This window comes from Heteronotia binoei, chromosome 4 (genome assembly GCF_032191835.1).
Source record: "Heteronotia binoei isolate CCM8104 ecotype False Entrance Well chromosome 4, APGP_CSIRO_Hbin_v1, whole genome shotgun sequence".
NCBI lineage: Eukaryota > Metazoa > Chordata > Lepidosauria > Squamata > Gekkonidae > Heteronotia > Heteronotia binoei.
The window spans coordinates 64,415,588-64,428,858 of NC_083226.1; the positions used below are offsets into that span (position 1 = coordinate 64,415,588).

At 46.8% G+C, this 13,271-nt stretch overlaps 1 protein-coding gene across 11 annotated transcripts in view; it reads right to left on the bottom strand.

The window, feature by feature from the left end:
- TRPM3 (transient receptor potential cation channel subfamily M member 3) overlaps positions 1-13,271 on the bottom strand; it is a 608,524-nt gene that overhangs the window by 183,378 nt on the left and 411,875 nt on the right. For 9 of the 11 annotated variants that reach the window (XM_060237459.1, XM_060237455.1, XM_060237452.1 and 6 more), the window contains exon 7: positions 10,348-10,522. In XM_060237459.1, coding sequence (XP_060093442.1) covers positions 10,348-10,522 — 175 coding nt within the window. Of the gene's footprint in view, positions 1-10,343; positions 10,523-13,271 lie in introns of those variants that run through there. The other 2 variants (XM_060237453.1, XM_060237460.1) reach the window with 2 other exon arrangements.

Sequence of the window (13,271 nt, forward strand, 5' to 3'; positions counted from 1 at the left end):
GGCATATTTATTTATTTATTTATTTTATTGGATTTATATCCTGCCCTTCCCGCCGAAGCAGGCTCAGGGCGGCTCACAACAGTAAAAGCATTCACAGATGAAACATTAACTACGTAATTAAAATCTTACAATAAAATAATTAAAACATTTTAAAAACAGTTTGGTGCTATAATAATAATAATAATAATAATAATAATAATAATAATAATAATAATAATAATACATTTCAGTAATTTCAGTCTTCTTGAGTATGCAAGTGAGTTTAAGAAGATGGGTGTGCATAGTAGATTTGATTTATATACACAGCTATATAATCTACAGTATAATCTACTGATAATTTATTATAAGGTTCATTTCTCTTGCTCCACTACTCTATTTAATATAGTGGAGCAAGAGAAATGAACCTTATGATCCTAGCTGCAACTTGCTCAAGCACAGACTCCTTAGAAGTAGGTTGTTCCAACAAAGTCACTTTCCAACATAAACAATAATATACACTAGACTGAACCTGAATGAGTTCATTTTCTCATTTGACTACCTAGCTATATGTCAAAAACAAAAATCCTGGCAGAATGGTTCCTTTCTTTGTTCTGGTAGAACAAGTCGAAGCAGATGACAGGCCCTTGGCATCCTTCAGTCTGACATGGAAATTTATTTTGAAATGATGCTCTGCGTCAAAGAGGATAACATACCCAGCACTAAACTGCATTGTAGGCTTTCAACTGTGAAGCATTCCATGCTGCAGTGAATAAATGAGTTGCAGGATCTGGTCCATAGCCAACTTTAAATTATTTACTGAGTTGTCACTAAATTAGTTTGATTCTTCTGCTGAAGATAAGCTGCAGCTACTGCCAGATCTAAGCAACAGTTAAATAGTGCTTTGAATTGATCAGGTTGGGCAATACCATAAAACATTGTTTTCCATCCTCCTTTCTTCCCTGTTATGTACGTGGATTCAAGGGAAGACTTTGGTGTTTCCGCTGTGCTCACTGGAGCCATACAGACTGACCTTGGGTACTTGGGAACAAAGGGCTGTAGGATTCAAACCCCCGCAGCCCAGGACCAATCACAAGCCCCCACCGGTTTGAATGACCCAATAACGTGCTTGCGCAGGAACTCAGAGATGTATATAATTTCGGCTCATGGGCCCCAATGCCAGTCTTGTGCTGTGACCTTTTACTATGGGATTCCTATTAAAGAGCTTGTTATCCGAGACTCTGCCATGCATAGAACCCACTATATTATAGTGGCAACGAGGATGGGATCCGAATGAGCAAGGTCCAGGGCACCCTGGCACTGCCAAGCACACCGAGCTCCTGCACTGCCGCACAACAGGCACTGCCACCCAGCCTGATCATGGCCGCCGCATCCAGATCGCAAAACTCCATTCTGGAGTTCGACATGGCACAGCCCGAGACCTGGGTCAAGAGACTCAAGTACCAACTTGTGGAACAGCGAATCAAGGATGATGAACCTGAAATCAAGGTCATTCTGCTGAGCAACTGCAGCATTGCCACACTACAGCTAGTGGAGAGCCTGGTCATGCCCGAGACGCTTCTTTGACAAGATCATCAAGGCACTGATCGGCCATTTCGTCCTGAAGCCTACTCTCCTCACCCGGAAGCTAGTGTCTTGACAGCTTCCAGGAGCTGAACGAGACCGTAGCGAACTTCCTAGCCTGCCTGTGAGATTTGGGCAGGATGGCAGATTATGGCACACAATTGGAAGATACCCTACTCGTTAAGTTCACTCAGGGATGCCTCAGGGATGGAAAGGCACGTTGGAAAATCGTGATGGAATCAAAGCCGACCTTGGAGAAGGCCCTACAAATAGCCACCGCCGCCGAGGTTGCGCACAAAGAGAAGGCCTGCCGCCCGGGAATCAATGCTCACCAGCTGCGACTGGCCACAGAATCAGATGACTCAGACGGGGACAATGCCCTCAAGCTGCATCAGGTGACCCAACAAAAGCCTAGGTCACGAGCAACAGAATTGACTACCCCCAAGACCTGCGCCAGCTGTGGGGAGTCACACACACTTGCAAGTTCAGGAGCACGACTTGCCATATATGCAGGAAGGCTGGACACATAACCCGGGTGTGCCGGTTGGCAGCACTGCGCCAAGGGAAATTTCCTTGTCCACAGAATGGCTGCTGCCACGAGGTCGCACTCTCGGACAACATCCAGGCACTCACCACTTCGGGAACCCAGGTATGCCAGTTGCCCCTTCCCTCCCCGGATAAATATTACGTGACTGTGTTCATAGAAGGCAAGCCCTGCAAAATGGAGGTAGACTCCGGGGCAGGCCAGACGGTCATTTCGGCCTGCATGTTCAAGGAGATGTGTCCCGGGGGAGAAGCCCAGTTACAACCATCTTCATTCAGAGTCCAGAATTTTCAGAAGCGGGAGGTTGCAGTCCTGGGAGTGGGTCTGGTCCATATCAGATACGGAAAGTTCAAGGGCAAGCTCCCCTCATCGTGGTGGAGGGTGATCTGGGCAGCCTTCTAGGTTGGTCCTGGTTCCAGGCCCTGGGCATCCAAGTGACGGGAATCCATTATATCCCCGTTCAAAGAGATTTTCAAAAGGTGTGTGAAGAGTTCCTCGCTGTTTTCGATGGAACTCCAGGGATGTACACTGGGGGCCCCATATCATTACAACTGGACCCCAACGTGCAACCCATATGATTGAAGGCCAGGCACGTGCCACTAGCTCTGAGGCCAAAGATCAAAGAGGAGCTGGACCACCTTGTGGCCCAGGGGGTTCTGGAACCAGTTGCTAATGCGAAGTGGGAGACTCCCGTAGTAACCCCGATCAAACCCAGTGGCAGCGTATGCATCTGTGCTGACTATAAATGTATGATTAATAAGGCACTGCAAGGCAATGCATAGCCTGTCCCAGTGGTGAGCCACATGTTAACATCCTTAGCAGGAGCAAAAAAAATTGGGAAACTGGATTTGGCACAGGCGTACCAACAGCTCTCTGTGGACGCAGCAGAAGTGCAAACTATCATAATGCACCAGGGAGCCTTCAGAGTTAGACGCTTGCAGTTCAGGGTCAGTGTGGCTCCGGGACTGTTTCAGAACTTGATGGACTCCCTTCTTAAAGGCATCCCCGGGGTCCAGCCGCTCTTCGATGATGTGCTGATTGTGGCAGCCACTGAAGACAAATTCAGCGACTGCCTCCAAATGGTGTTACAGAGTTTCGAGGGGGCAGGGCTAAAGGTAAAATGGGAGGGACAGTGGCTCAGTGGAAGAGCATCTGCTTGGTAAGCAGAAGGTCTCAGGTTCAATCCCCAGCATCTCCAACTAAAAAGGGTCCAGGCAAGTAGGCATGAAAAACCTCAGCTTGAGACTCTGGAGAGCTGCTGCCAGTCTGAGTAGACAATACTGACTTTGATAGACACAGGGTCTGATTCAGTATAAGGCAGCTTCATATGTTCATATGTTCAACGGGAAAAATATGTATTGGGGGTGCCCACCATAGATTTTCTGGGGTATACGGTGGACGCAAGCGGCATTCATCTGGCCCAGGACAAAATAAAGACCATTTGTGATGCGCCGGCTCCCATCAACAAGGCAGAATTACAATTGTTCTTGGGAATCCCCAGTCTCTACCATGCCTTCCTTCCCCACAAGGCGGCGGTAGCAGAGCCCTTACACAGACTGCTGGACAAAAGGGCACCGGGGGTTTGGGGTCGTCGGCAAGCCGCCGTTTTCCAGGCAGTAAAAGACATTTTGACTTCAAAAAGCTTGCTGGCGCACTTTGACGAGCGGCTACCCGTTGTGCTTGCATGCGATGCTTCACCTTACGGGGTTAGCGCCGTGTTGGCCCACAGGGTGCCAGATGGTCGCGAGGTTCCAGTAGCCTATTATTCAAGGACCTTACAAAAACCAGAGCGAAACTAAGCTCAGATAGACAAAGAGGGCCTGGTTATCGTGGCAGGGGTAAAAAAATTCCACGATTACCTGTATGGCCAGTCCTTCACTGACAGACCACAAGCCCCTGCTGGGCCTGTTCGCCCCCAATCAACAAATGCCCCAAATGCTTTCACCGTGGGTGTTGAGGTGGTCCATCTTCCTGACGGGTTATCTGTATGACCTTAAGTACCACCCTGGGAAAGCGATGGGTCACGCTGATGCTCTGAGCCGCCTACCGCTGCCCTCCAAGGACCCAGCCCCAGCCCTGGTGTTCCAGATCATGTCATTGGAAGCCCTTCTGGACCACCTAGTGTACATGAAGGACATTGCTCACTGCTCTTCCAAGGACAAAACTCTCTCCCATATTCTGGACTGTGTGTGGAGGGGGTGACCAGAAGGATGGGTGGGTTCAGAATTCTCTGTGTTTGCATCCCACCAGGATGAACTGTTGGTGCATAAAGGATGACTGTAGTGGGGAAGTAGGGTGGTGGTGCCCCCGCTACTGCAGCAGTGAGTTCGAACATCACTGCACGAAACCCATCCGGGGATTGTACACATGAACGTGTTGGCCCGCAGCTATGTATGGTAGCCAGGAATTGACGATGCCATTGAATCCTGGGTGGCTCAATGTCAGCCATGCCAGGAGACCTGTCCGGCGCTGCCCCGTGCCCAGGCCCAACAGTGGGAGTCCACTCACAACCCTTGGTCCTGCCTGCACCTTGCCTGCACTTTGCGGGGCCCTTCCAGGGGCATATATTCTTCCTTATTGTGGACTCCTACTCCAAATGGCTAGAGGTAGTGCCAGCAGCCTCTACCTCTTCTTGGGCGGCATTAGGGGTGCTATGCAGGGTATTCGCCACACATGGCCTCCCAGACACGTTGGTATCTGATAATAGGACAGCCTTCACCTCGGTCGAGTTTCAGGATTTCTATGGCCGGAATTTAATAAAACACATAAGATCAGACCCCTTTCACCCAGCCACAAATGGCCAAGCTAACTACTGGGGCTAACTACTCTTGTTTCCTGGACTCCACAGGTTCCCAGCTCCCGGAGGCTCAGCGTGCGAGGACTGTTGCCCATGGCTGGGTAAGTGCAACTGTGCACCTTCACTGTCCTCCTCCCCTCGCTCAAGGAGGGCAGGCTTGTCACCTCCCCATCCCCCAACCCTTGCTAACTCCCCACCCCCCAACCTCTCTGCCTCCCCCTCACAGAGACTGTGCGCCAGCCAGGCACCTTCCCTGTTCACTCTCTGATAACCAGAGTCATCAGAGAGTGAGTGGGGAGGGCACCCGGCTGGCACGCAGTCCCTGCAGCATTCTCTGAGTGTTGGATGCTCAGAGAATGCTACAGAGACTGCATACCAGCTGGGCACCCTCCCTGCCACTCTCTGATGATTGGAATAATCAGAGAGTGAATGAGGAGGATGCCCAGCTGACATGCAGTCCCCACAGCATTCTCTGAGCATCCAACACTCAAAGAACACCACAGAGACTCTGCGCAGGCCAGGCACTCTCCCTGCCCACTCTCTGATGACTCAGATCATCAGAGAGTGAATGGGGAGGATGCCCATGGCTGCTGCACAGTCCCTGCAGCATTCTCTGAGTGTCAGAGAACACTGCAGGGACTACACGCCTCCCCGGCACCATCCCCGTTCACTCTCTGATGATCAGAATCATCAGAGAGCAGGCTGGGAGGGTGCCAGGTGGCAACATTTGGGTATCTGCCTATGGCGCTGGGCTGGGAGGGCCCAATTTGGTGCTCTCCCCAGCCCAGTGCCCTAGGCAAATGCCTAATTTGCCTAGTCAGAAGGCCAACCCTGATTGGAGGATGAACGCTATGCTATAGCATTGAACCTCACAGAGGTCCCCAGTTTCCAAATCTCCAAGAGTTTCCCAACTTGGATTTGGGAACACTGCCCCCCATTCTTTGCCAGTGGCCAAGGGGGACCTGGCAACCTAGGGGAGTGCAGGTTTCTGGACTCTGCAGAGAAACAGAGATCAAAACTTCCCCCATTGCTTATAACCTATTTTCACATGAACCTCAGTCCCTGAATCTCAGGTATAGCTCTAAGCACACCTAGAGAAATCTTTCTTCAAAGATGTATCCCAAAGCACAGCAATATATGTGCTTTCCACTGTAAAAGGCATTTATAGAACTCCTCAAACCTGTGTGATTTTTCATAGCAGCTGTGTAGAATAAAAATGCAGCTAATATTGGAAAAGGGGACAGAAGCCATTTTTCTTTCCATTCCTCAGATCATTTTCCAAGTCTGTTCATGAATGATCTAACATCTGGAGCACCTTATCTAATTAAAATTTGAAAATAATTTTAAACAAAGGTACAAGTTAAATAAAATGAAAATGATAAATTTCTTGTTGTGGAATTTCTTGTTGTTTGGTGGCCGGTGGAAAGTGCCAGCAAGTTGCAGCCAAAGTTTGATGATTCCTGAGGGGGAAAGGAGTTATTGGGATGGGGGAGATTTCTGAGGAAAAAAAATGGAGACAGAAGCTAGATCCAAGGACAGAGAAGCGAGTGACCTGAGAAAGGACCTCAAGAACAACAGCCTTCAGAGATCTGCAGAATCACAAAAACCTAAAGAACAGCAGCGCCATCACCCACTATAGCCAGCCAAGGCATTGCAGGTAGAGTGTGAGAGACTTTGAGAAGGCCCCAGAGAAACAGTAAAAGACTTACAGTGCAATCCTAAAAGCACTTTCCTGGGAGTAAGTCCCATTGAATAGACTTTAGTAGAATTCAGAGCCTGCTGAGGATTGCTCTCTTAATTCATTTTTTTTAGTTCCAACTCTCCATTATGTTGTAAGTTTGAGTTTGTATATGGGTGTCCTATTTTCATTCCCCTTCTTTCTATGTTCAATTAAACCCTACTTCTGTTTTAAGTTTTACTTCTGTTTGGTTATAGGTTGGAGGATCTGGGAACTGAGTCTGAATTCTGTTTCTTCTTATTTGCCTACTGGCTGTCCCTTCTGTTTGTAAGTGGGGGCCAGTGGGCTGGAGGCATTGCTAGTTTTTTTTCTCTTGTCACTCCCGCCATTAACAAACCAAGGTCCCATAATTTCTTCCCTCAAGTGGGGTTAGTGGGAAAAACTGGGGTTACATAGCCATTTATCAGAGTAGTAAACCATTCCTGCTGTCAAGAATAATTGTTGAAATTTCTGCACCAAAGTATTAATAGTGATTAACATATACTTTCTATTTTACCTTGCCAGGCTGCTCCAGGTAAAAATGTTAAGATTAAAGGCCAGTTGTGCTGCATTTCATGACTTATTTAATAAACCACTGTGCAAAAAGAAAAATAATATATTATATAATTTTATAATATTATGGGATATCTATTGCAATAAAGTCCAACATCCTTTATTTGGGAATCTCTGTTGTTATAACTTTTGTATTTTAACTTTTCATAATTTTAACTTTTCATAAGGAATCCAGTGCTCTGTCAGACCGTCCTGTATCCCCTAGATCAGTGCTTCCCAATTGCAGGGTCGTGGCCCAGTAGCGGGCCACAGAAGCCTCACAACTGGGTCACAAGAATAGCCAAAGCTAGCCCCACCCCCAGCATAGCTAGCCCCACCCCATCTCTGTGTTGTGCAGAGAGTAGCTGGGCTGCCTCTCCTTTCTTCTCCCCCGCTTCCAGTGTCTGTGAGAAAAGCTGGCGTCCACTGGCACTTTAGACCCATGTAGTGTTCTTCAAGGTATGAGCTTTCATGTGCCTTGCAGTATGTTCTTTTGGGGAGATTTCCCCAGGAGGCCTGGGCAGCAAAGAACGGTGTGTGTGTGTGTTTTTTCAGCTGGGGGTGGGCCGGGGGTGGGCATTCTAATAGCTATTTTTTTTTTACCAAATAACCCTGGGCAGAATTGTTGCTGGCTGGGGTCATCTGATGGTGGGGAAGGCTTTTTTTTCTTTGCCCCTTCCCTTCTTTCTTTCTTTCTTTCTTTCCCTGCAAGTGATGCTTTGTCTGTATTCTTGGTGCTGGGAGGGGGGAAGCAACACTGGGAGGGCTTCTAGTGCCCTGGTCCCACTGGAGGACATTCTGGTGCTTTTGGGGCATGGTCTGAGGGAATTTTGGACTGGATAGTCCACTGGCCTGATCCAACATGGCTCCTCTTATGTTTATATTCTTTCTTTCCTTTCCTTTCCTTTCCTTTCCTTTCCTTTCCTTTCCTTTCCTTTCCTTTCCTTTCCTTTCCTTTCCTTTCCTTTCCTTCATTCTTTCCCTTTCTCTTTCTTTCTTTCCTTCCATTTTTACTGGATAAAACTTTTCTGTTCATCATACTATTGTTGCAGACATAGAAGCTCTGTCAATGAAAAGTTGGCACCCCCAGTTGTAGCCAGCTGGCCTTCTATGAGATTTCTGTTTGAGTGAGTGAGAGTGAGAGGTGTGGGGTAGAAAAAGATTATTGGAGATTACTGCGGTACATCTCAACAGCACTGGAAATGGTGGTACTATGAACTTGGCAGCATTTTACTGGTCCTGCTTTTAATAGCTGTTTGACACCAAAATTAAACTCCTCCTGTGGATATTAAAAAGGATGAAAGAAGTTCACTGGCTAAGTATCTGCACAACAGGATGCTTTTAAAGGAATGGGAAACACAGCCAACAAAAAGCTGCAAGCCCCTCATAAATATCCTTTTTGGGATAACTGCAGAAAAGCTTGTATGAACATATAAACTGAAATTAATTCATTAATTGCAGTACAATTCTCTGCTACCTTTCACAGCAATTTCCCAGTGTTTCAACCAAAGAAAAGTATGAAAAATAGCTGTCAAAAGATTTTCTTGAAACCAAGCAAGCTTTGTTGTAGCTTGAGGCAGGGTTCCAGTAGTAGCAGCTGAAGGAAGGACCTACTAAATTTGTCAGCATATTTTGAGGTAGAACAGCTGCCAGGGCCCAGTGTGGGTAGTACACAGTGCTGGCATTCTTGATGGCAATGGCAACAGCACTCCCAACTGCATGCACTGGCCAGTGCTGTTGAGGAAGGGATGTGTAGGTGGTGCAAGCAATTGAACATGGGCATTAGGAGTGCTTGCAAGCTGGAGAAGAACACACAAACAGATAGGTGCATGCAGGTGTGGGCGTGGAAAGAGAGGCCTGCCCACTTTTCACCCTCGTTTTGGCTCAGCATGAGTTTCAGAGAGATTTTTCTGAAAATGAATTTACTTCAGAAAGTGTGCCCTGGAAGTGACATCACAGGAAAAGGTGGAGTTTTGGTTCAGTGTTCCCCAGAAGTGACATCACTTGGCCCTTGACACCACAGGAAATGACATAATTCCTGTCTCCCAGCTCTACCCCCAAGTCTCCTGGCTCCACTCCCAAATTTTAGTGGGCCACGAAGGAGAAGTGTGAAAATAACCGGGCCATGGGAAAGAAAACCTGGGAAACCCTGCCCTAGATTATAGTCTGTCTCTGGTCTCTCTGCAGTCTATTTCTCATTATTTAGAAGTATTAGGTGAACCAACAGTTGGCCAGTGATCTTAAAAACAGTCAGCTGATCCATGTGCTATGCTTTGTCAGTGCATTCCTATATCAATGGGCTTAGGAGAGTGTAACTCTGTTTAGGAATGCATCGTGGGGGCAATAAAGAGACTAGACTGGATAAGGGTTACAAAATAAGGAATTATTTTGTGGAAAATGTCTTGAGCCAGTAGGAGTTCCAGTGTTGACAGCTATACTTAAACCTGCAGCCTAGGCAGGAAATAGATATCATATTGTCCTATATGATATTTCATAAGTCATAAGTCAAAGAGCCAGTTTGGTGTAGTGGTTAAATATGCAGACTCTTTTCTGGGAGAACCAGGTTTGATTCCCCACTCCTCCACTTGCACCTGCTGGAATGGCCTTGGGTCAGCCATAGTTCTGGCAGAGGTTGTCCTTGAAAGGGCAGCTGCTGTGAGAGTTCTCTCAGACCCACCCACCTCACAGGGTGTCTGTTGTGGAGCAGGAAGATAAAGGAGATTGTGAGCCACTCTGAGATTCAGAGTGGAGGGCGGGATATAAATCCAATATCTTCTTCTATTCCAAAGCCCTTTCTTACATTATCTATGAAGGAATAATATATTTCCTAGGAAGCTAGGTATCAGAAGGCTTCAGTATACAAAACTATAAACAAGGAGATATCTGGGGCAAACTTTTTTTTAAGCAGGAAGGTCTATTTGCTGTCATCAGGAAAGTCTATTTGCTTTCCACTGTACTTTTCTTGTACATGATAACACAGCATATTGAGCTCTCATCATGTGTTCAGTGCTGTGGTCTTAAGAACTCAGATCACTGAACTCCATGAGTTTTTGAAGCACTTATGAAGCACTACATAGAAAAAAAATGTCAACGAATTAATAATACTAACATAGTTTTTACTGCTGCTATCCCTGAAAAAAGCAAATAATAAGCAGTATAGTCCAACAAGAGACTCACCCTCCTTCTTCAGAGTACTTGTGTCCAAATGCAAGGATATCAGATGCTCGACCACTGCCATCACAGACTACCACTGGAACTGGGGGAGTGTCGCGTAGGTATTCTAGGACAATAGAAATGACATTGGGTCCTCCTTCCACAATGAGAGCCACTACTGGAACCCCTTGCCCAATCCCTGTAGTGAAATAAACACAACCAAAACAAAAACAAAGCCAGCAAATCAAACAACAAAAAGAAGGAAACAAATGGAAATTATTATGCCAAAGCAGCAGTCAATACCTGAACAATACTCAAAAGAGTTTCTCTCATAGAATAACAGAATTGTAGAGTTGGAAGGGACCTCCAGGGTCATCTAGTCCAACCCCCTGCACAATGCAGAAAATTCACTATACCTTCCCTAAATTCACAGGATCTGCATTGCTGTCAGATGGCCATCTAGCCTCTGTTTAAAAACCTCCAAGGAAGGAAAGCCCACCACCTCCCGAGGAAGCCTGTTTCACTGAGGAACACCCCCAGCCCTAGGGGTTCTGATGCCCCAGACAGAACCCCGTGCCCCTGCCCCCCCGGACTCTACCCACCAAGGATTCTACTGGAAGTGACATCATCAGGACATGTGCTTTGCATGAATGCTTGGCCCATTCCGTGCCCAGCCTCTTCCACTTCAAAGGGAGCTGGGAAGAAGCCACCTCCTTCTTTCTTGTGAAGAAAGAAGGAAGCAGCCTCTTCCCGGCTCCCTCTGAAGTGGGAGAGGACCGGGCAAGGGGTGGGTTGAACCATGTGTTAAGAAAGAATGTATGGCTCAGCCCACCCCTTGCCCAGCCCTCTTCCACTTCAGAGGGAGCTGGGCAGACACCACATCATCCTTTCTTTGTATCATTTGCTTGGAGAGAAGAAAGGACAACTGGAAGTATAAGGGTTGACGTGAGCGGGGACAGGGAGGGTGTGCCCACCCCTGCAGTGAGGTGGTGCTCCAGGTGGCCACCTACCTCACCTACTCCAATGCACCAGCACTGCTGAGGAACTGCTTTAACTGTCAGGAAATTCTTCCTAATGTTGAGTCGGAAACCCTTTTGATGTAATTTCAACCAATTGGTTCTGGTCCTACCTTCTGGGGCCACAGAAAACAATTCTGCAACAATGCATTAATTCATGAGGTTTCAAGAAGGATTGCACCTGTATGATCGATAATTTGCTAGCTAACTATTGTATAAAAAACACTGCAATTTTTATATTGGCTACTGAGGCAATGGATATCTGAAGAAAACTGCTGAAGGGTAGCCATATGATAACGTCACAGCACTGAAGAATAGCCATATAACATCACAGCACAAAAAGCTGATCCTTCTCTCTTATGGTTATCATTGTCCTTCAGTCAAATGGTTCAATACCAAGTTAAAAAAACAGCCTCTATGCACATATGGAACTACCATACATACAATAACTCCTCCATTTATTCCAATGGAGGTAACATCTCTAAGCAGGAATAGAAATGTATGTATGTAATTTTTCTCCTGATGTCAATGGAAAACCCTGGTTATATATGCATTACATTGGAGCACCTATGGAGTTATAGATCAGTGTTGTCATCTCTTAACAGTCTATCAGAACAAAGTGTGCTTGATTGCAAAAGTTCACGCCTTGAATAAAGCATTGTAGGTCTTAAAGGTGTCACTGGACTCTAACTTTGACAGAAAGTTACCCCCATTACCATTTGTAACACAATTATACAGCGCATTGTTAAAACACTGATGGAAAGGGGGTGTTGTATACCCTTTGCTTTGAAAGTGGGTGTTGCATACTCTTTGCTTTGAAAGGCTGGAGTCCAAAATTACATACAAGGGAGAAAAAAGAGAAAAAACTCATTGCTGACTTCCGAATAAACGGCATATGTGGATTGTTTCCATTGATGACTTCCATAATTCATGAGTATTATTTTGACACTGCCCAAAAATCTCACTAATGTAGCCTTTAGGATAACACTGTTGCTACCACATGTCACAAATAAAAACACCAGAAAAGTTACTGTGTTAAGCTAATATTTATCGAAACTTCAAAGCTGAACAGATAAAAAAATTAGCTTCAAATTTAATTTTATCATTAGTTTAAGTTCAGAATAAATTTCAGCCAGTTTGTCAATATTTGGGCAGACCAGCCCCTGCTCAAAGCTTGGCTGTATACAATTCCTACACCTTTGCTTTTCATTACCAGCACATCAAACCTGTGTTGAGGGATGGTGTTCATCCACACTATTCCCCTACCCTGGATAGTAGGGTGGCCATAATGTCTGAAGGTCAGCCAGGGACACCTTTTGGGGGGAGAAGGTAGGGGTGCGCGCGAAGCGTGTGCGCTGCCGGAAACAGGAAGTGACTTCACTTCCGGCGACGTCGTGCCGCCACCAGAAAAGGAAGTGACATCACTTCCTGTGACATCATTTCCCCCGTGCCACCTGCCGGAAGCAGGGAGTGATGTCACTTCCGGCGACGTCACTTCTGGCAACGTTGCGCCGCCGGAAACAGGAAGTGACATCACTTCCTGTGACATCATTTCCCCCCCACCCCCTGCCGGAAACAGGAAGTGACATCACTTCCTGTGACATCATTCCCCCCGCGCCACCTGCCGGAAGCAGGAAGTGACGTCACTTCTGGCGACTCCACTTCTGGCGACGTCGTGCCGCCGCCAGAAACAGGAAGTGACATCACTTCCTGTGATATCATTTTCCCCACGCCACCTGCCGGAAACAGGAAGTGACATCACTTCCTGTGACATCATTTCCCCAGCGCCACCTGCCGGAAGCAGGAAGTGACATCACTTCCTGTGATATCATTTCCCCCAAATGCCACTGCCGGAAACAGGAAGTGACTTCACAGCACTTCCTGTGACGTCCCCAAAAATCCCCCAAATATCACCGCCGGAAACACCAAGAT